At 35.6% G+C, this 24142-nt stretch overlaps 1 protein-coding gene across 16 annotated transcripts in view; it reads right to left on the bottom strand.

Annotated features, from left to right (window-relative positions):
- UBR2 (ubiquitin protein ligase E3 component n-recognin 2) overlaps positions 1 to 24142 on the bottom strand; it is a 122071-nt gene that overhangs the window by 45402 nt on the left and 52527 nt on the right. For 15 of the 16 annotated variants that reach the window (XR_014232398.1, XR_014232399.1, XR_014232400.1 and 12 more), the window contains 15 exons: positions 18733 to 18896; positions 18544 to 18643; positions 16605 to 16733; positions 13699 to 13882; positions 12519 to 12580; positions 11541 to 11651; positions 10772 to 10837; positions 8973 to 9095; positions 8769 to 8832; positions 7693 to 7817; positions 5355 to 5407; positions 4361 to 4463; positions 3294 to 3342; positions 2321 to 2475; positions 496 to 598 (listed from right to left, as the gene is read on the bottom strand). Coding sequence is in view for 12 of the 16 variants with exons in the window: in XM_082345924.1 (XP_082202050.1) it covers positions 496 to 598; positions 2321 to 2475; positions 3294 to 3342; positions 4361 to 4463; positions 5355 to 5407; positions 7693 to 7817; positions 8769 to 8832; positions 8973 to 9095; positions 10772 to 10837; positions 11541 to 11651; positions 12519 to 12580; positions 13699 to 13882; positions 16605 to 16733; positions 18544 to 18643; positions 18733 to 18896 (1591 nt within the window). In the remaining 4 variants the exon portion in view is untranslated. Of the gene's footprint in view, positions 1 to 495; positions 599 to 2320; positions 2476 to 3293; positions 3343 to 4360; positions 4464 to 5354; positions 5408 to 7692; positions 7818 to 8768; positions 8833 to 8972; positions 9096 to 10771; positions 10838 to 11540; positions 11652 to 12518; positions 12581 to 13698; positions 13883 to 16604; positions 16734 to 18543; positions 18644 to 18732; positions 18897 to 24142 lie in introns of those variants that run through there. The other variant, XR_014232397.1, reaches the window with a different exon arrangement.

Raw genomic sequence — 24142 nt, 5'->3', positions numbered from 1 at the left:
GTATGTTTGAAATTTTAATATTAAAAAGCTAGAAAAAATATTTCTTTGGTCTTCTCAAAAAAAGTCACATTACTTTATATAAAACGTAATCCTCTATAGCTAATTTTCTTATTTTCATTACTTTTTATAAGATAATAGCAACAATTTAAAAGTGAAATCCTAATAGCAAACTCTGTGTTTTTAAAAGTATATACTAGAGTTTAAATGTATGTGCTATACTGATTTCAAACTAAGGACTCCTCATTACTTTTTCCTGTTTATGAATTAAAATTTATGTTTTTAAAGTATGGGTAGGCCCTAAGTATTTTTATAAAAATGTATCAGGATCTGATATAGTACACAGGATCTGATATAATACACGGGTGAATACAGACAGCCTCAGAAGTTTGGATCAATATAACCTACTTAAAACTTATATGATCAAATAAAAGAGGTTATACTACATTTAAAAATCACAGACATGTTGAGTTAGTTTAGTAAAAACTGTATACATACTCGATATCTTCTGAGTGAAGGTAAATGTTACTACATGCTCCTCCATGACATTCTCTAAATGCTGTTTTTCTTCTTGTAGTGCCATTCCAATTAAATGTAACACCTAAAATACAATGTTTTGTAACTTTTAGTGAAACAAAAATCAAGTACATATTTTTATAAGAAATAAAAAAATTCACTATTGAAAAAAGATAAACTATTAAACACTAAGTGCAGTAAATAATAATTCGAAGTACGAATTTTCATGAAATCCAAACGCTAAAGTTCATTTTCTAATAAAGAATTCTCAGCAAGGAAACAAAAATTTCTATTTCAGTTAGGAAGAAAATTCAATTGCAAATTCTTAGGGTAAGTTAAAATTACTAACAGCTGTGACCAGCAATCCATATAATTTTCAGTTTTATTCCATCCCTACACTACAGTCTTAAAAATCACTGATTCTAAGAATCAGTGGCCAAATAATTAGACCTGAAAGCATCTATCATGCAATGATCTAATCTATAATACTCCTAGTTCAATTTCTCTAAGGACTAAAAATCTTAATCATCTAAGAGACACACTTTTATCTCTAATGCCACATCATTTATAAAGATGCTCAGCATACCTCATGAAAAATTCCTTACTAGACTTCTAAGAATATAACTACACTAATCTATTTGCACTTTTATTGTTCTTTATCCTGCTCCCCAATTTTTGAAGGAGATACGCGTGTGGTGTCTCTGTATCGTTCCCTACACATAGGGCTACTGTGGTTGTCAGACTTGGAAGAACTAAGTTAGCCTGAATGACATAAAGCAAATGTATATATAAGATAAATGATGTTCATTCCTCTTTTCACCATCATTTCACATACATCTTTTGCTCATATAATACTGATGGTCTCCAGTATACTGCAACTCCATGCTTTTACATTTTAAGTGTACGTTTGTAAACTGGAGGGGGGTATACATATACAAATATCTTAGCCAATGAGATACTTGAGCCTGCTGAGACAATGGGAGGAACAGTAGCTTTGAAGGAAGGCTCTGGAGGATGGCTCACCTTCATCTGAATTCTGGCTTCACTGCTTTCAAGTCCCACTAAGCCTAACTTCATCATCTTCAAAATAAAAAAAAAAAAAAAAAAAAAAGCTTTCCTCTAGAGTTTTGAGGGTTACAAATATGGTGCATAAAAGTGCCTAGCATAGAATAAGGCACAGAGTAGGCTAATTGTATTAACTGAGTATTATTATTATGTTACTTACTAGTTGGGTAACATAGACAAGTCTATCTCACTGAAACTTGCCTTCCTCATCTATACAGTGGAAAAACTACTGATACTCATAGGGGTATTACGTGAATTTAATGAGATAATAATTTATGAATGACTTACATTCAATCTATAAAGTAAAATACAAACAAGGTTCTAGACTTGCCACTAATTAGTTATAGGAACCTAAGTCTCTGACTTTCAATTTCTTTAACTGCAAAACATAAGTATTAATGAACTCACAGGTTTTTAAAGAGAATTAAGTAAAAAACAAATGCAAAGATAACACATTATACAAATATCAGAGTACTGTATAAACAAAGACATATCAGGACCAATCAATGAGAGCAAATCTGCCAACATGACCAAGGTAACCACAACCATGTGGTGTAAAAAAATCTGCCAGGCTCTCATTTTTATGGTCAGACACAAATAGTAACAAAATACTATATTTCAAATTAAGTTAACACTACATTTTATCCTGTTTTCTGTGCACAGATATTGACAGGAGTATTTTGTATTCTGGTTTTTACTACAAGACCACTAAAATATAAATAATAAATGTCTTCAAACTTACCCTCTGCAGCATGGACTCAGACCAGACATGTCCGTTATGTTCTACAGTCCATTGCAATACTGTTCTCATGATTAACAACATGACATCTGACTGCAATATGTTAACCAGACTTGCAAACAGAGGGCAGAACGGGGGCAAAACTGGAGGTGGAAGTGCTGAAAATAAAGTTATAATTGGCTTCTTTTGTAGAACATGCTTTAAAAAACAAACGAACAAACAAAAAAAACACCAAAAAACTATCCCTTTGTTACATACTTTTGATAGTCTTCAAAGAATATTCATTTACACACATCTTAAAGCTGTATCTTACCTTCTCAGGTCAGTCAAATGCATAAAAACAGCTCTGTAAGTAGCAGTAGTACAAAAGAAGGCCTTTCTTTTCCCTAGAAATGTCTTAGGATCCGAGATAAAACCATTAACCCAAAGGTGACTCAGTACAGACTATGTCTACATTAGCATATTTATTAGCCCTTCAAAGTTCACTCACGGGGCTTCCCTGGCGTCCAGTGGTCAAGAATCCGCCTTCCAATGCAGAGGACGTGGGTTTGATCCCTGGGTGGGGAACTAAGATCCCACATGCTGCAGGGCAACTAAGCTTGTGTGCCGCAACTACTGAGCCCACGTGCTCTAGAGCCCAGGCGTCACAACTAGAGAGCCTGTGCGCCACAACTACTGAGCCCACATGCTCTGGAGCCCACGTGCCACAACTAGAGAGAAGCCCCGTTGTGTGCCACAACGAAGAGCCCACGTGCTGCAGTGAAAGCTCCTGCATGCTGCAAGGAAGATCCCATGTGACGCAACTAAGACCCAAATCAGCCAAATAAATAAATAAATTAAAAAAAAAAAAAAGCTCACTCAGAAAGCTTGTATTTAAATCTACCACTTCATTAAGAATCATCAACATAGTCAATAGAAAACAATGTTTAACAAGTAAAAGAGACTGACACGAGATTTTGGGAAAGATTAAAAATACCTGTATCTTCCTTATTTTGTCTTTTCAATTTCCGCTGGGCTTCCTCTGCCTAATAAAAATGAATGTAATTTGGACAGGGAATTAGTAACATGAAACAATTTAATATCCAAAACTACTGATATATGTTAATCTTTGCCATACTAACTTCTGATTTTAGAAGATTTCTATCCTTAGTTTTGCAACACCCCCCCCCGAAATTGGTATCAAGGTTAATTTCCCCCTGCCACTAAGAGAATCCCCACCAAGTGGATTCTTTCTTGATTTAAAATGCAGGGGAAACATGCACCAACCAAAACCAAAAACTTATTCAGATTTGAGCTCTATTTCATGCATCAAACACTAATACACACTGCTATATATAAAACAGATAACCAACAAGGACCTACTGTATAGCACAGGGAACTATACTCAATATCCTATAATAACCTATAAGGGAAAAGAATCTGGAAAAGAATATATATATACGACTGAATCACTGTGCTGTACACCAGAAACTAACACAACATTGTAAATCAACTATACTTCAAAAAAGCAAAAACAAAAACAAAACCCCAGAAAACTAATAAACAAAAGCTTCATGCTTAAGTTTCGTTTACTGCCATTTATTGAAAACTTATTTTTAAGAGTAGACTGCTAAAAGGCAAAATTTAACCCGCTAAGAATGATCAGGAAAATTCCTTAAGTCACCATGGAAAAGCATACTGTTAAGTACTAGCAATTCTGAAATGAGTGTAAAATAGGTTAACTGATTAGAATACACGTTGATGATGTCTTCAAAAGCCAATAAAATACATACAATTAGATATGTGTGGGTATGTATATAATTATATAGATCTTTTTTATGTACGCACAAAATAGGGGAAAACCTCAAATGCTACGTGGTGGTATTATAGGTAATCTGTACTTTCTTCTTTATACCTTTTCATATTTTCCAAATTTCCTACAATAAAAATGTGTCCTTTTTCAATCTGTGAAAAGCAGTAAAAGTTGTTTAGGAAAAAAACAAAATAAAAACAAAAAAACTCCAAGCAACCCTTTCTCAGTACACTTTTAATTTTCTCAATTACCTTGGACTGCTCTGCCCTTGAAAAGTGATAGAAATACAAATTGAACTCTTTGGCACATTCTGGTTTCAGTTCATACATGCCTCGTCCTGTTAATCCAGGTTTCCTTTGGGGGAAAAAAAAATTCTTAAATCTCATATACTGTTGGTGAATGTAAGCTGGAACTACTTTCTGTGGGTTCATTTAATCATCTACATCCAAAGCTTTATGTGCGTCCACTTTATCTAGCATGTCCACCTTGAATTTATTCTAACTGGACAAGTGAATGTGATGGTCACTGTAGTGACAACAATTTAAAGTCTAACAACAGGGGACAGGTTACACACATTATGACATCTCCAAACAACTGAACACTATTAAAATTGATGTTAACTTGTATATTTTGACAAGTAAAGATGTCTGTGATAAGTTCTACCAAGTGAAAAAAAGCAGATGCAATTTTAGGGTTTAGAGAATCTTTTCTATAATTTTTTCTATATTTTCCCTAAAAATATGCATTGTTTTTAAAATCAGCAAAAATAAAGACAATGTTATTGGAATGAAGAGCACAGAAAAAGCAGGATTAAGAAACTGCCTCAACAACCTTAAGGGGATAGAGTATTGATAGTTTACTGATTGGGCAACACACTGGACACCAAAGAAAGCATTATTCAGAGGCTATCCCACAACTTAGGTGGCACATTCAAATGGAAACAAAGAAAGCACAATGCGTTTACTCAGATCACCTGCTCAGGTTAGTTTCAATTATCTGAAACTATCAGCTAGGGAACACCTGAAAACTGAAAATTCTCATAAAGCTACTTCAAGTTGCTAAGTGCAGGGCTAGATCATAAAAGTGAAATGTCAGTGAGAAATCTAGTTCAGAATTGTATGTTTGAAAGTGGTTGTCACTCTCTGAAAACAACAATTTTATTCTCAGTTCCATCAAGGGAAACACCCTAAGAAAAATTAATGTATAAAATAAAATTGAATGTGAAAAAGCAGAAAATAAACTCACTTGAAATGGGCAACTGCTTCAATTACACTCTCCATGCCAGTTTCCTTGTTCTCCTAAAGGTACAGGAAACAAATAAGTGTGTTTCATGTTAATAATAATATCTGCTAGCACTCTGAGCATTGTGCTTTTATCTCATTAAGCTTCATACAGCAATCGTATAAAGCAGATATACTATTCTCCCGATTTTCACAAATGAGGATTCCATAGTAAACATAATGATTAATAGGTAGTTGGGGAAATTGAGTTGGTAAGCTAACATTCATTCAGACTGATATAATTAAAAACAAGTTACTACCATATGGAATCAAGGTGACAGCTTTCAAAAGGAATAAAATAAAAACACAAAGTACACATAACGTTTAAATTTTATATTTTAAATTTATATATTTGCAATATTTTGTGAAATAGCTACACTAATTTCTTATCTATTTTTGTTAAAACATCATTTCCCAAATCATATCCCATTCACGACAAGCTGTTCATAGACAGGAATTCTGTGAAATATTCTCTGGTCAAAAATGTTTGGTAAATATAGATGCCATCACTTTGTACAAGGCAGTTACACTTTTAAAATACTGTTTTAAATTTTATTTCTTCCTTATTCCAACGGTCTAAATGAAACTGTAATTGTTTCCTCATTTCCTGCATTAAAAAGTACATGTATACACAACTAGAAATGGAAATGGCAAAAGTAGCCCATTAACAAAGACCTATTAAAAAAAGTACATGTAATTTTTATTCTGACTAGATATTCAGTGATATTAAAAAATCACTATTATTTTTTTAGGTGTGATAATTGGCATATGCATAGGTTTTTCTAAAAGCTCGTATCTTTTGGATCAACGTTGGCACTACTGACATTTGGACGAGAACAGTTTTTTGTTGTGGGAATCTGTCCTGTGCACTGTAGGATGTTTAGTAGTATCCTGGCCTCTGCTGAATGGATGCCAGTAGCATCACACACCCTGCCCTGAGTAGTGACATTGCCAAATGCCACCCCCCCGGGCGGGGGGGGGGGGCAAAATCATCCCTGGTTGAGAACCACTGTTTTAGATATATACAATTCTATTTATAGATGAAATGGTAAACCTGGTATTCTCTACAAAATAACCCAGTGAGGGTGTAGAGATCAGTGGCTGGGGTATAAATAAAATAAGATTGGTCATCTGTTGAAGCTGGTGATGGTTCACTATACTATGTTTTCTATTTCTATAGATGTTTGAAGTTTTTCAAGTTTGAAATAATACAAAGTTTAAGAGAAGTATTACAATGCAACAAATAAAGGTTTAAATCCCAGAAGAATGAACATTAAGGTTAAGAGTTTTGATCTATGTTTCAAATTCAGGAAAACATTTTGAAAAGCCTCGATGAAAATAAAGTCCTTTCCCAACTGTAATCTGGGTCTCTGAAAAGCCCCAGGGCTGAAAAGTAGGTGGCAGAGGAACTTAAGATCCTGGCAGGAAAAATAGTTACAACTGAATCTATGAATGCCCATATGAATATTAATTTACATTCACTAAAATGAGAGAGATGGCTTAGCATAGTCTTTGGATGCTTTAGAAGGAAAAAACTCTAGCAAACTTTAGTCAACACAGCTGAGTAGGTATTTCTAGGTTATAAAGCATTATCTCTACCCATGGCAACTTTGTACTAAACACCCTATAAAAACCTCTCTTTAATGGATATATAAATTCCGTTCTAAGGAACAAGTTTTTTTTCTTTTTTAAAAAAAATTAATTAATTTTATTTTTGGCTGCGTTGGGTCTTCGTTGCTGTGCGTGGGCTTTCTCTAGTTGCAGCGAGCGGGGGTTACTCTTTGTTGTGGTGCGCAGGCTCCTCATTGCCGTGGCTTCTCTTGTTGCGGAGCACGGGCTCTAGGCGTGCAGGCTTCAGTACTTGCGGTGCGTGGGCTCAGTAGGTGTGGCTCACGGGCTCTAGAGCACAGGCTCAGTAGTTGTGGTGCAGGGGCTTAGCTGCTCCACGGCATGTGGGATCTTCCTGGACCAGGGCTCAAACCCATGTCCCCTGCATTGGCAGATGGATTCTTAACCACTGTGCCACCAGGGAAGTCCTGGAACAGGTTTTCTTTTATTCAGCATCCTTATCTCTTTCAAGGCTTCATTGTAAATGATTCTATTCCTAGGCTGCTTTCCACTCCCAGTCCCTAGTATTCTCTTTTTCTAATTATTTCTAATAACAGTGACTAGAGTTACACACGTTCTAGAATTGTAGTTTTTACAACTATGGAAAAGGTACAGAGAAGTAAATCTATACATGCTAGACTGGTAGGTAGGGAAGGATTTCCATAATTTTCTTTTCTTAAAATGTAGGTACTTACGTCTTCAGGTAAAGACTTTACCAATTCACTATGAGCCATAGGTTTGATGCTCAACTGATGGATAATCTCTCGTTTAATCTCATCTGTAGCATTTACCTGTCCAACTCCAGGACTAAATCTCTCTCCTGTCAACAGTGAATAAGTACATATACACACACTTAACAATCATAATACTTATAAGTGATATATATTTATAGTTCATGCAACAGAATATATTTTTCTTTCTGTGCAATGGGAAAGCAATGACTGGTCTGGCAACAAGGTAGGGTGAGAGCAGCTCCTAACCATCTTTCTGAGTCTCTGACACAACAGGTGAGTGTAGTCTTCAGCAACAGAGCGAGAACTCTGGCTGCTGTTTTGAAAGAATGGGATCAGAAGGTGGGAAAGGATTAGAAGTGGTCAAGAATTGGTACAGCAGTAGCTGTACTAGCAGCCTAGGTAGGAGGGAGAGCCTTCCTTTGTCCTTTTATCTAGTGGCAAATAAGATATCACCTTCTGAGACCTTCTTCATTGGTGTTACCTCCTGACAGTAGCCAGGATTCTCTGCTCTATGGACTGTAGAGAGACTGAAATAGTACAGGAGGTGGGAGAAAGTAAAGGATAAAAGAACAGGAAAGATGGAGGCAACAGGACTGAAAATTTAGGTAATAAGAAAAAAAAAATCTGTGTCTATTAGCCATAGGTCTCTATTAACTTGGAATTTTCATATCTGAAGTCAAGAGGACACTTTTGTACCACAAAACCATGGAGAAAAACATAGCTAAGATATAAAGTAACTGTAAATAGCTCCCAAATATCCTATTCTTGTTTGCTAAATTCTCCTGTCCCCCGTTTTATTCCCAACACAGTCTTCCAGTTTATCCTGCTTTAGCAGTTGTCCTCTCTCCTTCCAAAGGATCACAGTGCTGTTTCTCTCATCATTACAGTAACCAGAGGGGAGATAAAAATAGACACTCTCATCTCCTTCCCCTAAAACTGAGTAACTGCTCAAATAGAGGAAACAGTTCAGATTCTAAACTATTTGCTACCACAAAAGTCAATATAATACATAAATGTTCCAAAAGATCCAAACTTACCAACAAGCATTATAATGAGGTATAGCATTTCTTCTATTAGAGTGTTGTTCTGCTGAACTAAATCCTGTAACAATCGGGGGTAGTGGGAGAAAGTTCATAGATAAGAATAAGAATACTGTATTACCTCAGATGATCAAAATAACCAAAAAGAATGAAAGATGCTTCTCTAACAGTGTATTGTGGTCTCATAAAGCATGCTCTTACCTTATGAGTAGTCTCAGAACTAATTTTTTTTCCATAGTCTGGAGTACTGAAAATCTGATGAAGTTCAAAGCGGCTAAGCATTATCATCAGGAAATGATTTGGATCCATCATGGAGACACCTGTCTTTTTTTAAAATGTTTGAGATAAAGGAAAAGAGGAAGGTCAAAAGGGCTACTAAACAACTAGTGAGAGATATTTTGGCTTGCACAAGAGAAAGCAGCTTACTTGTTCATCAATTCCAATAAAAGATGAAAACCCATTTAGCCCCAATCTCTACTTGTGGTAGCTTCAAGTGTGGACAGGGATCTACGCTGGTAAAACAAATCAAAATAAAACACTCCCTAAACCCATATATCATAATCCCTATAAATTCAGTTCAAAGATTTGTGTCAGGGCTCTTACCACTGCCAGGTGTATGGACAGAAATGTGGTATGGTAATAAAAATTCTAGCATTTAAAAAAATATGTATCATATTAAACTCTTATCAAGAACTTAAACTAGGGCTTCCCTGGTGGTGCAGTGGTTGAGAATCTGCCTGCCAATGCAGGAGACACGGGTTCGAGCCCTGGTCTGGGAAGATCCCACATGCCGCGGAGCAACGAGGCCCGTGAGCCACAACTACTGAGCCTGCGCGTCTGGAGCCTGTGCTCCGCAACAAAAGAGGCCGCGATAGTGAGAGGCCCGCGCACCGCGATAAAGAGTGGCCCCCGCTTGCCGCAACTAGAGAAAGCCCTCGCACAGAAACGAAGACCCGACACAGCCATCAATAAATAGATAAATAAATAAAAAATTATAATAGCTTTACCTTTAAAAAAAAAAAAACTCAAACTAATTTTTAGTGATAAATGCTATACTAAGTGAAATGACAGCTTTTAAATATTAGTTTTAATTCTCCTATAATTCCTGTATAGCTTCTCAATCAACTTGAATTTTAATTTATTTTGAACCAATAATTTTTTTTTTTGAAATTTACATTTTCTAACTTTTTCTATAATTTCTAAATCCATTCAGCAATAATATGGAAACACTACTTTGTGACAAGCATTGTGCTATGTAAAATGGACATAAAAAGGAACAAGACAGAGTTGCCACAGTTTAGTGCAGGGGACGAAAAGTAAATAGGCAACCACAATCCAGACTTATGAATGCTATGGTGGGGATGAGCATCATGCTATGGGCCCTCCCAAAAGGGACACAAAGCCACATTTTAGTGTGTCAGGGAAGGCTTCCTGGAGAAAGTGACTCTAAACACGAAGACACGCAGGAAAACATTATACGTGGTAAACAGAAAAGGAAGCGGGTGGGGTGGGCAATCTAGGGAGCAAAAGAAATAAATGTGCAGATTTTTTTTTTTTTTTTTTTAATGTGCAGATTTTAAGACTTAAGGGAGAGTATGACAAATTCAGGGAATTTTAAACATAGCTAAGTACTGAAGGCCTTGAAAATCAGTTTGAGGGATTTGGGTCTTTAATCAGACAACAGTGAAGAAAGGATGGCTTTCAGGTTTCTGACTCTAATAACTACAGATTGTTGAATAATTCACTAAGGTAGGGAAACCTCAAAGATAGGAAGAAGGTATGGAGGACACAAGAGGAGTTATTTTGAATATGTTAACTGTGAGATGTATCCAGGAAACTAGATGGAAATGTTCTATCAGCTGTTAGCCATATGAGTTTGGAGCTTAGTAGATAAGGGCTAGGCTGCAGTTATAGATTTGAGAGTGATCATAAATGATTGGGTCCTGTGGAAATAACAAGAAGAAAAACTCCCCACAACCTTTAAATTTAATGCTTTTTACCTGAAGCATTACTATATCCTTGTCAAACATTTCACGTCTGCATTTCACATTGTGGTAGTAATAAATCTAAAAAAAAAAAGTAATTATATTGGGTAAACAGGTTTTTATTTGTGCAGTTCCCTCCTCTCCCCACTCACCAAAAGAGCACATGGCTCTTGTGCATGTGAGCATGAACATGCAAATGTGCACACATAATGTGGTTTCCCCAGCAGTTAATGCTATCTTAGTAGAGATTAATTAATTAGAAATTTCCAGATTATAGTAGTCACTCTATGGTTCACATTTTGCAGCCAACTTTCTGGGTCTCCTAACAAAGTGCTTTCAGTGAGATTTATTATAGCTATCAAAAACAGAAAAATCCTATACCAAGCCTTGGTGAGGTTTAAAAATTAAAACCTCAATTTCAGAGCTATACTAACAGAACTTTTATCTTTTAACCCAATTTAAGTAAGTGAAATCCAGATTTTTTATGTTTTTAAAGATATCCAACTTTGTTCTAAAAATGACTGCAAGTGAAAATAAAGCTCATTTCTACTTTTGATATTGTTTCTTAACAAAATATGAATAAAAGCTCTAAAAAACTTTTTGGTTTAAGGTTACATTTCTTTTGTCAAACAGTTTTTTTAAAAAAAATTCTTTTAAGGTTCGTTTCCAGGGGCCACAGTTTTAATGTAGATGACTTTCAGTGACTAAGTACACTGAAAATTATAACCTTCATAGAAGGTAAAGAATGGACTGAAAACTCTTCGTAGAATTAAAAAACACTTACTTGATTTACAAGAGAGAAACCATTTCTTCTCCACATTCCTGCATGTACTTGGGCACATAAAACAAGGCATCTAAGAGGGTGTTCTATCAACATGGGTGGGCTAAGTTCACTCTGTGTACACAAAAAAACCACAAAACTCTCAACTCTATAAAGAAGATTGGTTTATAGGGACGGAAGCTTTATATAAAACACAAGTCAAAATTATTTTAAGGTATGTTTGTGTGATAGTTAATTTTATGTGTCAACTTGGCTGGGCCATGGTACCCAATTTTTGATTAACACCAATGTAGATGTTGCCGTGAAGGCATTTTGTAGATGTGATCAGTATTTAAATCAGTAGACTTTGAGTAAAGCAGATTACTCTCCATGATATGGGTGGGCCTCATCCAATTAGTTGAAGGCCTTAAGAGAAAAGACTGAGGCTTCCCCAAGGATGAAGAAATTCTGCTTCCAGATTGCCTCTGGACTTCAGACTGTGACATAAACTCTTAAACTCTTAGCCTGCCAGGTTGCCAGGCTTATTTCAAACTTGCCAAGCCCCATGACTATGTGAGTCAATTCCCTACAATAAATCAATCTCTGTTTCTTTCTACACACACACAAACACACACACACTCACTCACTCATTCACTCACTCTTTATTGGCTCTGTTTCTCTGGAGAACCCTAGTATTTTGTTTCAAAGTGATTTCAAGTACGTGGAACATAGTAAATACTTACTTTTATTTATTTGTTTGTTGATTACTGAAATATAGTTGATGTATAGTATTGTTAGTTTCAGGTGTACTACATAATGATTTGATATTTGTATACATTATGAAATGATCACCGTGATAAGTCTAGTAACCATCCGTCTCCATACAAAGTTATTATGATATTATTGACCATATTCCTTATGCTGGATATTATATTCCCATGACTTATTATCTAACTGGAGGTTTGTAATAGATATCTACTTTTAAATGTCAGCACTACTTACTAGAGGTAGGAGCTCTGGAAATTTATATGCCACTTCACTTTTGCTTACCAATACATGCAAACCTGCACAGAGAACAAATAAAAAAGTATTTTTATAAGTGAAAATCATTCAGATAAAAAAAAAAACCCCTAAATATTCACTCAACTTTATAGCTAACTTCTTTTCTGTTTCTCTTTGGGAACCTATCATGTTACACATTAAGATATAAAATGAATTGCATCCATAAATGAAGCTTTTCAATTGTTATTCTCATGAACCTCAGAATTAAAGGCACACTTGAACTGGAGTCTTAATTACATGTACCAACATACAGATGACATTTTACAGAAGTAAATGTTAGACATACAAACATAGCAAAAGCAGCTATATAACTATCAAAGCAATTTGTATACCAATTTTAAGAGTCATATTCCACTGGATCATGGAGTTTGTTCCATTTAAAGTATAGTAGTGAGAGATCCTCCTGGCAACTGAACAGAGAAACTGGCCATGGAATTCATGGTCTGCACTGATCCTGACCTCAGAATTCAGTTCCCCAGAACTTCCAGTTTAGGATCAAAGCCTCTTTAGTCCCTAACTGCAAAGGGCTCTTTTATAGCTCAACCTTAGTTAATTCTGTTAACTAAGAATTAATTGTCCTGTTTGTTGTTGTCTAAACAGAGAATGCTTTTTACAATCTTATCACCCCAATTTGGGACTCACTCCAACCTGCTGATTAAAAAGGTTATTAATAAATAAGAAACAGCTTAGAGAGAGAGGAAGTCTAGGGTGGTTTCAATTTATTAGCAATCACTTAAGTGACAGACCAATTTGAATCCTAACAACACAGACTTAGAAGCTGGGTTGAGATAAACAATAAAACATGTGGTATATGTAGTTAAGAAGTCTGAAGAAGCACTATGGTATGGTCATTACAAACATGGTTTCTGGTAGCAAACTACCTCAAAATCCTGACTCTGACTTGTTGCGGTGTGATGCTAAGTGAGCCACCTCCATGTCTCAGTCTTCCCATTTGTGATAAACCTAACAACAATACCCACCTCACAGGCTGTGATGATTAAATAAGTTAATGCATGTGAAACTCTCAGAAAAATGCACTGTAGGTATTCAATAAATATTAACCACAAACAACAATTTAAAAGACAATTTCAGGGTTCTCTTTTAGGGAGAAATGCTTTACCTGCAAGTAAGCGAGAAACTGGGAGGTGAATGCTAACTTTTTCTTTGGAAACACAGTATCTGATCGTTTCCACTGAATGTCCACAAATGCTTAATGTGACTGGCTGTTCACCATCAGTAAAACCACCGTGACACTGCATCAATACAGCAAGGCATTTCTTGTAAGCTTCAATTAATACTTTTTCCTAAAAAAGACAGTTTTCTGTAAGTTACTCAAAGGTTTCTACAACATTAACCAAGCACCTCAAATTCAACGATGTATAAGTACCTCAAATATCAATATGGGCAAAATTAAACTCAATCTTTTCTTCCCAACTTGCTCCCTCTTCCAGGGTCCTGTCTCAGTAAATGACATCTTTATAGAGCTGTAGAAATCTAGAAGTCATTCCAAAATCCTTTCCCTCCTTCCCTACTTTTTTTTTAATTGAGGGATAGCTGATTTACAATATTACATTAGTTAGAGGTGTACAGATAGTGATTCAAAATTTTTATAGATTATATTCCATTTACAGCTATTTTAAAATATCAGCTATATTCCTTGTGCTATAGCATAATCCTTGTAGCTTATTTATTTTATACACAGTGGTTTGTACCCCTTAAAACCCCTATCTTGCCTCTCCCCACCTTCCTTCTCCCCGCTGGTAACTACTAGTTTGTTCTCTATATCTGTGAGTCTGTTTCTGTTTTGTTATATTCATTAGTTGTTTTTTTTTTTAAGATTCCACATATGAGTGATAACATACAGGATTTGTCTTTCTCTGTTTGACTTATTTCACTAAGCATAATACCCTCCAGGGTCCATCCATGTTGTTGCAAATGGTAAAATTTCATTCCTTTTTATGGCTGAGCAATATTCCATCACACACACCTGCACATGCACACACCCCCACATCTTCTTCAACCACTCACCTACTGATGGACACTTAGGCTGCTTCCATATCTCGGCAACTGTAAACAATGCTTTAATATACGAAATTTGTTTTTCTCTTTCTGACTTACTTCACACAGAGGAATGGATAAAGAAGATGTGGTACATATACACAATGGAATATTACTCAGCCATAAAAAGGAAATTGGGTCATTTGTAGAGACATGGATGGACCTAGAGACTATCATACAGAGTGAAGTGAGTGACAAAGAAAATAATGCTGCTATGAACATTGGGGTACATGTATCTTTTTAAATTAGTGTTTCCATTTTCTACAGATAAATACCCAGAAGTGGAATTACTGGATTATATGGTGGTTCTATTTTTAGTTTTTTGAAGAAACTCCATACTGTTTTCCACAGTGCACCAGTTTACATCCATACTAACAGCATACAAGGGTTCCTTTTCTCCACATCCTCGCCAACATTTGTTATTTGTGGTCTTTTTGATGACAGCCATTCTGACAGGTGTGAAGTGATATCTCACTGTGGTTTTGACTTGCATTTCTCCAATGATTAGCGGTGTTGAGTATCTTTTCATGTGCCTATTGATCATCTGTATGTCTTCTTTGGGAAAATGTCCATTCAGGTCTTCTGCCCATTTTTTAATTGGGTTGTTTGTTTTTTTGATATTGAGCTATTTATATATTTTGGATAATAACCCCTTATTGGGCATATCATTTGCAAATATTTTCTCCCACTCAGTAGGCTGTCTCTTTGTCGATGGTTTCCTTTGTTGTGCAAAAGCTTTTAAGTTTAAATTAGGTCCCATTTGTTTCTTTTTTGCTTTTGTTTCCTTTGCCTTAGGGGACAGATCCAAAAAAAAAATGTTGCTATGATTTATGTCAAAGAGTGTTCTGCCTATATTTTCTTCTAGAAGCTTTATGGTTTTCAGTCTTGCATTTAGGTCTTTAATTTGAGTTCATTTTTGTATACGGTGTGAGGAAATGTTCTAATTTCATTCTTTTATGTCTAGCTGTCCAGTTTTCCCAGCACCACTTACTGAAGAGACCATCTTTTTTCCATTGCATATTCTTGTCTCCTTTGTCGTGGACTAATTGACCATAATGTGTGGGTTTATTTCTGGGCTCTCTGTTTTCCTCATTCCCGGTTGTCCAGTCTGGCAAGCTGGCAATTTCATCTAAATTTCTCTCAAACCTGACCCCTGATTATTTCCAGTAACTCAAAGGAAAGCCAACATGTCTCCACTGAACTCCCTGCTTCTACTCTTACCCTCCTCCATCCATTCTCCACACAGAGTAACTTTTAAAAACATGTAAATTGGATCATGTCACTTTTCTGCTTGGGAGTCTCAAATGGCGTCCCACTTTAATTAGAATAAAATTCAAACTTCTTTCCATGGCTTCCAAGGCCCTACAAAGCCAGGCACCTGTTTACTTCTCTATTTTCAACCTCTGTTCCGACCAGAGCCTTCTCACAGCTCCTGGAACAAACGTACTCGTTCTCATCAGAGAGCATGATGCAGCTGTCCCTCAGTCAGGAATATTCTTTACTCTTTCATCAGTTAACTCTGACACATAGTTCAGATCTCACAGAAGCCTTCTCTGACCTCCCAACTTACACAAGCTCTCATCTAGATTTTATAGCCAAAGGAATGCCAAAATAATTTTAAGACATAGGACAAATGTACCAATAGTAAAATTTCATTTTTGGATAAATTTATAAACTTCTTTTTATATGCTCAAAATCTTGATGGGATTATATATATATATATAAAAGATAGTAACATAAAAGAAGAGAGAGTGTGGATTATATCCTCCTTTATCTATTTTCCAAGAGTTTTCTAAGGTTTCAGAATTTGAACTTTTATTGAATATACAGGTGAAAGCAGAAAAATATGCTGTTTTATGAACATATCACCACTATCCTCTCCAAACTGCCTCAGATTTTACTTAGGAAATTGTTTATCTCTGTCTCTCCTCCATTTATCTCCTATCCCTGACCCCAGAAGAGACTCACATCTAAAGCACACCAGTCCTGCATCATTGAAATGACATGTGTTAATTTCATTTGTAGTGTGAAGGCTGCTTCCCACTCTGGTTCCATTTCAATATGCTGTCCTACTTGACGTGTAACTGGATCCATTCCCTTAAAAGAAGTGAAAAGATTTTTAAATAAACTAAAATTACATCTGTTCTTTTACATCGAAACTTAAGAAATAATGCAGAAGAAATATTGATTACAAAAACTTATAAAGTAGAAGTTCTAACAGGAAGTTTCAAGTAGTATGAGAAGTCCAACTTCTTAAATAACACGTTTATGTAACATTCTCTAAAATTTTATAAATAAAAAATCCCAGTAAAATATAGAACAACTTGCTTTAGAGGCAATCTTCTATATGTTTTAGACAATAAAATATATATAGTTCACTGCAACAATCCTTCAAATCCCTTTTTAGCTCTATCATCCATAGAAAAAACTGTCAGAAGAAACTTGACAGACTTCTAAAATGCTACTGAATTTATAAATATGTTCTATAATATACTAAAATAAAATTTTTATATTTATTTGTAATCTGTAACTAAAAGTTTTCATAGGGCTTTCCTGGTGGCACAGTGGTTAAGAATCCACCTGCCAAGGCAGGGGACACGGGTTTGAGCACTGATCTGGGAAGATCCCACGTGCCGTGGAGCAACAAAGCCCGTGCTCCACAACTACTGAGCCTGCCTTCTAGAGCCTGAGCTCTAGAGCCCGCGAGCCACAACTACTGAAGCCTGCATGCCTAGAGTCCGTGCTCTGCAACAAGAGAAGCCACCACAATGAGAAGCCCGCGCACCGCAACGAAGAGTAGCCCCCGCTCGCCGCAACTAGAGAAAGCCCGCGTGCAGCAACGAAGACCCAATGCAGCTATAAACAAACAAACAAACAAATAAAGTTTTCATAGAGACTGAAAGAAAGCAAAACAAGAAAAAGATAAACAGCTTTTAATACAAAAGAATATAACTTTTTTAGAAACTAGCCGAACTACCCTGGTGCATTGGAACTGATTAAAAATAATAGAAAATACAGGACACTTCAAGTATTCAAAATGACCAAGGTAGATACTGTTTCCATAGGTACAAGGAAAAAAATAGAAGTACTATAATAAAACACCCAGAAACTACCACCAACGTGGGAAATAGAATATATCCTAAAAATGATAGGTTAACTTTACTTATTCCTTTCTTAAGAAAGCCAGAAAGCTACTAAAGGAATCATAATGATATTCCTCAGATTTTCTGCAACGTCATCTATCTTTTTACAGTTAGGGGAATTCCCTGGCAGTCCAGTGGTTAGGACTCTGTGCTCTCACTGCTGGATTTAATTCTTGGTTGGGGAACTAAAATCCCACAAGCCTTGAGGCATGGCCCCAAACAAACAAACAAACAAAACCAAAACAACAAAAAACTGGTTAACTATACCAGTTTCTGCTTTCTAGATTCTATTTTGTATACAGAAGTGTTTCCAAAAAGAAAATTAAATGGGGGGGGAGTTCTATACTATATCATATAAATATGGTATCAATGAAAGAAAAATATGGAAACATTAAGAAGACAAACATTATAGTTTCCTAAATAACTAATTTGACAATACTTCCATGTAAGCATATTCAAAACAAAACAAAACAAAACAATCTGCAACCCCCAAGGAAAGAACATTAACGGTAAACAAAAGAATAACCAGATACAAAAGTACAGCAGATGTCAGAAGCTCTGCTGGGATCTCATGCATTCTACACCTTTCTAAGAGTTTCCATTTAAGAGGAGCTTCTTGATCCTAACTGTAGCTATCCAAATTATTCTTTTAAAAATGTGCCCAGTATGAAAAAAATGCACAGACAGAAAGGTATTTAGCTCAGTGAACCGAAAAAGGGGGAAAGTAAATGTTTCACTTTTGAAATGTGTCAGCTTATACATACCTGCATACATTTGAGTAATTCCAAAAAGGCATCAAATCCTTCTAGGAACTTCTGCCTCAGATCATCTGACCATTCAGTTGGTTTGCTAATTAACACATACCTGAACAAGACAAAAACAGCAATGAATATATGGACAAACAATGACCTTTTACAAGTTGCAACTGGTTCAATAATTAAGCGAAAACTTACTTAAGATCTAAAATAAGGCTCTGAACTCTCCTAAACTTGAAGGCTTGTAAAGCAGTATATCGTTCAAACTGAAACCTGCCCTGGGCATCTCGATGTCTCAAATGATCCATAAAAGTCTTAATGATAATGGTCATTAGGTTTTCTTCTGTGATGAGCATCCGAGCCTAGGACAAAGTATATCAGAGTACATGGTAATAAAAAACTATTTACCAGAAAGCTAAAAAAAAAAGTCACCAACATTGGTTAGCTCTTTCAGTTTAGACCTTTTTCAACACAACTATGTAATATCATAAATGCATTTTTGTGTATTTCTAAATAACAATTACTTACTCCAATTGCCACGTTTATGAAGCAACAATTATATCACGGAGAAAGATGCCAGAATGTAAGGAGACAGATCCAAGGCTCATTATTCAAAGACAATTCAGGGTGGGGGATCTGAACCAGGCTGCAAATTTTCCTTAACTGAGACATTTAGACACCTATAATAGTATGGTATAATTATTCTAGGATCCACAGGTTTATATCACAGATTCTGTAGAACTCAGTATGAAACCATACTTCCACTTAATCTTAGTTGAGATTTATTTTTTTGTTTTTCTTTCTATATAGATATATATATTAATGTATTTTTTAATAAGCAAATACACTTAAATGATGCAAAAAACAGGTAAAAAGTCTCCTAGCTCCCAAAGTCCCCCTTGCAAAGGCAATCTCTGTTAGCAGTTTTCTTGCATATACTTCCAGAGATGGTGTGTATATGATATATACGTGTATGCACATATACACACATATATACATTTATAGGACATGGATAACTGTTATTAAGTAGATATAAGTATGGGTATGTATAATGATCTCCCCCCCTGCCCAAAGGATAGCATATTATAAACACTGTTCTGCACTTGGTTTTTTCACTTGATATATTTTGGAGATTGTCCCATACCAGTTCATATAAATTCCCTCATTCTTTTTAATTATCCCCAGTACTCTTTTCTATCATACTTTATTAGCCAGGCCCTTACTGGTGAGATATTTGGGTTTTTCCCAGTCTTATGCTATTTATCACAAAAGATACTGCAACAAATATCTACTATGTACAGATGCAAGGATATTTATAGGATAATTTCCTAGAAGTGGAATTACTGGGTTAATGTGTATATACATTATAAATTTTGACTGTTATCACCAAACCCCTCAAAGAAGACAAAACAATGCACAAGTTAGATGTCTAAGAATATAGTAAAACTGTATTCTAATGTAGAGGTTAAGTTGTAAAGTCATCAGATAAGGAGAAAATCGATACAGTTAAACATACCTTTGAAAAACTCTTAAATAATCATCCCATTGCCAGGACTTGGGCCCCAAAAAGCTCAAAAGTCAATAGGATTAATTTCTGTTAATTTTCCTAGACAGTGAAGACTAAGTTCAAGTTCGAAGGAGGGGAGGTGTTGACAAGTTAAGTAAAAGGATTTTCCTTCTTGTTTGCTATATTAGTCAATTTTGAGACAATTAAATGAGTATATGTGATTTCACTGACCTAAGAAAAAACTCTGGTCTCAGGAAAAAGCTTTTACTATTTCGCCATCAAGCATAATGTTTGCTTTGGGTTTTTAGTTTTTGCTTTGTTTTCAGGTATTTTATCAGATTAAATAAATTCTTTCATTCCTATTTTATTTGCTAAGAGGTATTTTTCGTTCGTTTTAAATCATGAATTCAGGAAAAGCATCTGATATGATCTTTTCTCTCCTTTTTGTCTGTTAATAAGTTGAATTACGCCAGTTGATTTTTTTTTCAAATGGTATACTACTCTTGCGTTAAGGAAATAAAACCAAACTTGGTTGTGATATATTATCCTTTTTCTATATTGCTTGATTCAATCTGTGCAACCTCGTTTGTGAGAGAGATTAAATGGTAATTTTCTTTTCTTGTAATTGTTGGGTTCTGGTATCAAGATTACAGAGGACTTAATTAAATTGGCAAGTATATTCTCTTTCTCTGTTTTCTAGAAAAAGTTATATAAGACAGGTATTATTTTTTTCTTGAATATCTGGAAGAATTCCCCAGTATAGCCTTTGGGCCTGGGGACTTCTTTGTGAGAAGATTTTTATATTAATTAAAATTTTCTATTTCTTGTTTCTCTTCTAACGACCTGTGTTTTTTCTTAGGGATTTGTTCGTTTCATACAAATTTCCAATTATATTGATTAATTTGATCCTAATATTGCCTATTTTCTATTTAAAATCTGTAAGGTTTGTAGTTTTTTGTAGTCCTTTTTAAATAAAAATTTTTCTGTTTTTCTTATTAGACTTTCTAGAGATCTACCCCCATCCTTTTTTTTTTTTTAAAGAAAAATCTTTTTTGTACATTTACTTTGTTTTATTAATTTCTGTTCTTTACTATTTCCCTTTTTCTACTTTCTTTAGACAAAATATATAAGTACTTGTATTACAATGGCCTTCAAGGTCTGGCACTAATCCACTCCCATGTTCCCCTTATCCCCAGACTCAATGACCTCATGGATCATTATCCTCCTCACTCACTCTAGCAACACTGGCCTGTTCTGGGTTCTTTCTTCCAAAATGCCAAGTGCACATTCATCTCAGAACTTTGCACTTGCTGTTCCCTCTGCCTAGGAGGCTCTTTCACCAGTTAGTCACATCACTCACTCCCTCATGTCTCTGTTCAAACACCACCTCTCTGAAAGGCCTTTTTTGATAACCTTGCATAAAATATGACCCTTCCACTGTCACTCTCTAACCCCTTAACCTGCTTTCCTACTTTACAGCACTTCTCAACATTTGATTTATAATAAATATATAAATATGTAAATATTATATACATCTGTCTCTCCCCAATTGCACTATAAATCCCATGGGAACAGGGTCTTTTGTCTTTTTTGTTTACTGCTATATTTATCTCCAGAGCCCCAAACAGTGCCTAGTTAATAAAGGTGCTAAATAAATATGCTCTGAATAAATGAATACATATGTTATTTTTCTAGTGCTTCTAACTAAAGGAGTCAGACAAGAAACATAAAAGGTTGAAATATCGGAAAAAACCAAAAATTATTATTTGTAGATTACTAGAAATTCCAAGGAATCAACACAAAATATTAGAGAAAATGTTAGTAAGAAAACCAGACTGATACAAGATGGATATATAAAAATCAGTAGTTTTCTTACATACTAGCCATAGTGAGATTAAAAATATGAATAATTTACAATAGTGTCAAAAATATAAAACATAAACACTTTTAAGACAAGTTATGTTCCTAGATGGGGATACTCAATATTGCAAAGATACCAGTTCTTCCCATATTATCTATAAATACAACATCTTTTCAATCAAAAACCCTAATGTGGTTTCTGAAATTGACAAACTGATTTTAGTTCTTCTTTAAAAAAAAAAGCCTAAAATAATTAAGAATTTTTTTGAAAAGAATAATGAAAGAAGATTTAGCTCTATAAAATATCAAAATGGAATAGTAAGCTAATATTATTAAAACTGGGTACTGGCATGGAAATGGACAAAAGGATCAATGGAGGAGAGAAACAGATTTGAATACACATGGAATTGTCTCAGAGGCTTCTCAAACTCATCCCTGACTAAACTGAAAGCAACACTTTCCCTTTTTATAAGTTCTACTCATTCTCCTCTTGGTTACAAAAGTCAGAAACCCAGAAATCACCTTTATATTTTCCCCTCAAACCCAACAACCAATCACTCACCAAACCTAATATTCCTCAAACCCAACATGTGGCCCGTCAGTAGATTTCACTACTTACATATCTCTCACAACTTCTATACCCGCTGCCACAATCCCCACAGGTTTCCCACATCCACTACTGCTCCTGCAAATTTGTTCTCCAAATTACAAGAAGCATCATCTTTTAAAAATCACAAACGTGATGCTATAAGTGCCACCTAAAACTCTTCAGTGCCTTCCAATGTTCTTAAGAGAAAAACCAAAATCCTTAATTTGGCCCAAAATATCTCATTAGTGGCTAAATAGACTTCAGACAGCTTCAATTGTCCTAGAATATACCCTTGAACATAAAAATAATCTGGGGAAAAAACAGTCATTAAAAAAAGAAGCTGGAACATAACACCTTGTTAATAAAATAACTGTAGAATACTCTTAACTCCATACAATTAGGCCCTTGCCTATGTTTCTGGTCTCATTTAACTCCGTGTTCAAGGATCTTCGACCATACCTCTTCCCTTCTCTTCCCTTCCCTACTTCAGGATTTTTTCAAGTGTTGGTTCCTCTGCATGATTCCTCTTCACACTCCTGCATAAAGTTACCTTCCCTACAGAATCCTCTTCTGAACTGTGGGAAAAGGTCAGATCTCTCCTACTCTACCAAAACAACAGAATTCTTCAGTTTTTATTATAATTTTAATTACCATTTACGTGAGTCTTTCCCTCCCTACTGTAAGTTTCATGAGGGCAAGGCCCATGTCTGTTCACCATTCATTCCCAAAACCTAGAATTGTGCCCAATAAATAATAGGTGCTCAGTAAATTTTTTTTAATGAATTAAATATTAATAAATTATTCAGTAGAACTAAAACATAGTGATGCCTCCTGGAACAACTAGCGAAACTTAGTACAAGATCACCCAATCATCATGATTCAATTGCCTTAGTTACCCCTTCCCTTAGCAGGGAAAAGGAGGCTTCTTAGAATGTGAGATTATATACAGTATGCTGTTTCTTCTTTTTTTGGCCACGCCACGCAGCTTGCAGGATTTTAGTTCCCCGACCAGGAACTGAACTTGCAGGCAGTGAAAGCACTGAGTCCTAACCATTGGATGGCCAGGGAATTCCCACAATATGCTGTTTCTAATGGATAAATTTGTTAAACTAATGAGTTTAATTTTAACTCATCAGTTCAAAACCTCAGGGAAGTACTATGAGAAAGTACAGATTAAGTTCAAATGACTTTCCCCCTCCAGATTACACATTCAAAGATACATGTTCTGGGCTTCCCTGGTGGCGCAGTGGTTGAGAATCTGCCTGCTAATGCGGGGGACACGGGTTCGAGCCCTGGTCTGGGAGGATCCCACGTGCTGCGGAGCAACTAGGCCCGTGAGCAACAACTACTGAGCCTGCGCATCTGGAGCCTGTGCTCCGCAACAAGAGAGGCCACGATAGTGAGAGGCCCGTGCACCGCGATGAAGAGTGGCCCCCGCTTGCCGCAACTGGGGAGGCCCTCGAGCAGAAGCGAAGACCCAACACAGCCAGGAATAGATAAGTAAATAAATAAATAAATAAAATTAAAAAAAAAAAGATACATGTTCTAGTATGACTGAAGGCATGTGAAGTCTGATCACCCATTAATAAAATATTATTTTTCTAATATATATTTTTCTAAAATAATATTTTTCTATTCAGGAATATACAGAT

This window comes from Balaenoptera borealis (genome assembly GCF_965194805.1).
Source record: "Balaenoptera borealis genome assembly, chromosome: 12".
In the NCBI taxonomy this organism is placed as follows: domain Eukaryota; kingdom Metazoa; phylum Chordata; class Mammalia; order Artiodactyla; family Balaenopteridae; genus Balaenoptera; species Balaenoptera borealis.
Note: the sequence above shows the minus strand (reverse complement) of the source record. Positions and strands in the feature narration are given on the sequence as shown.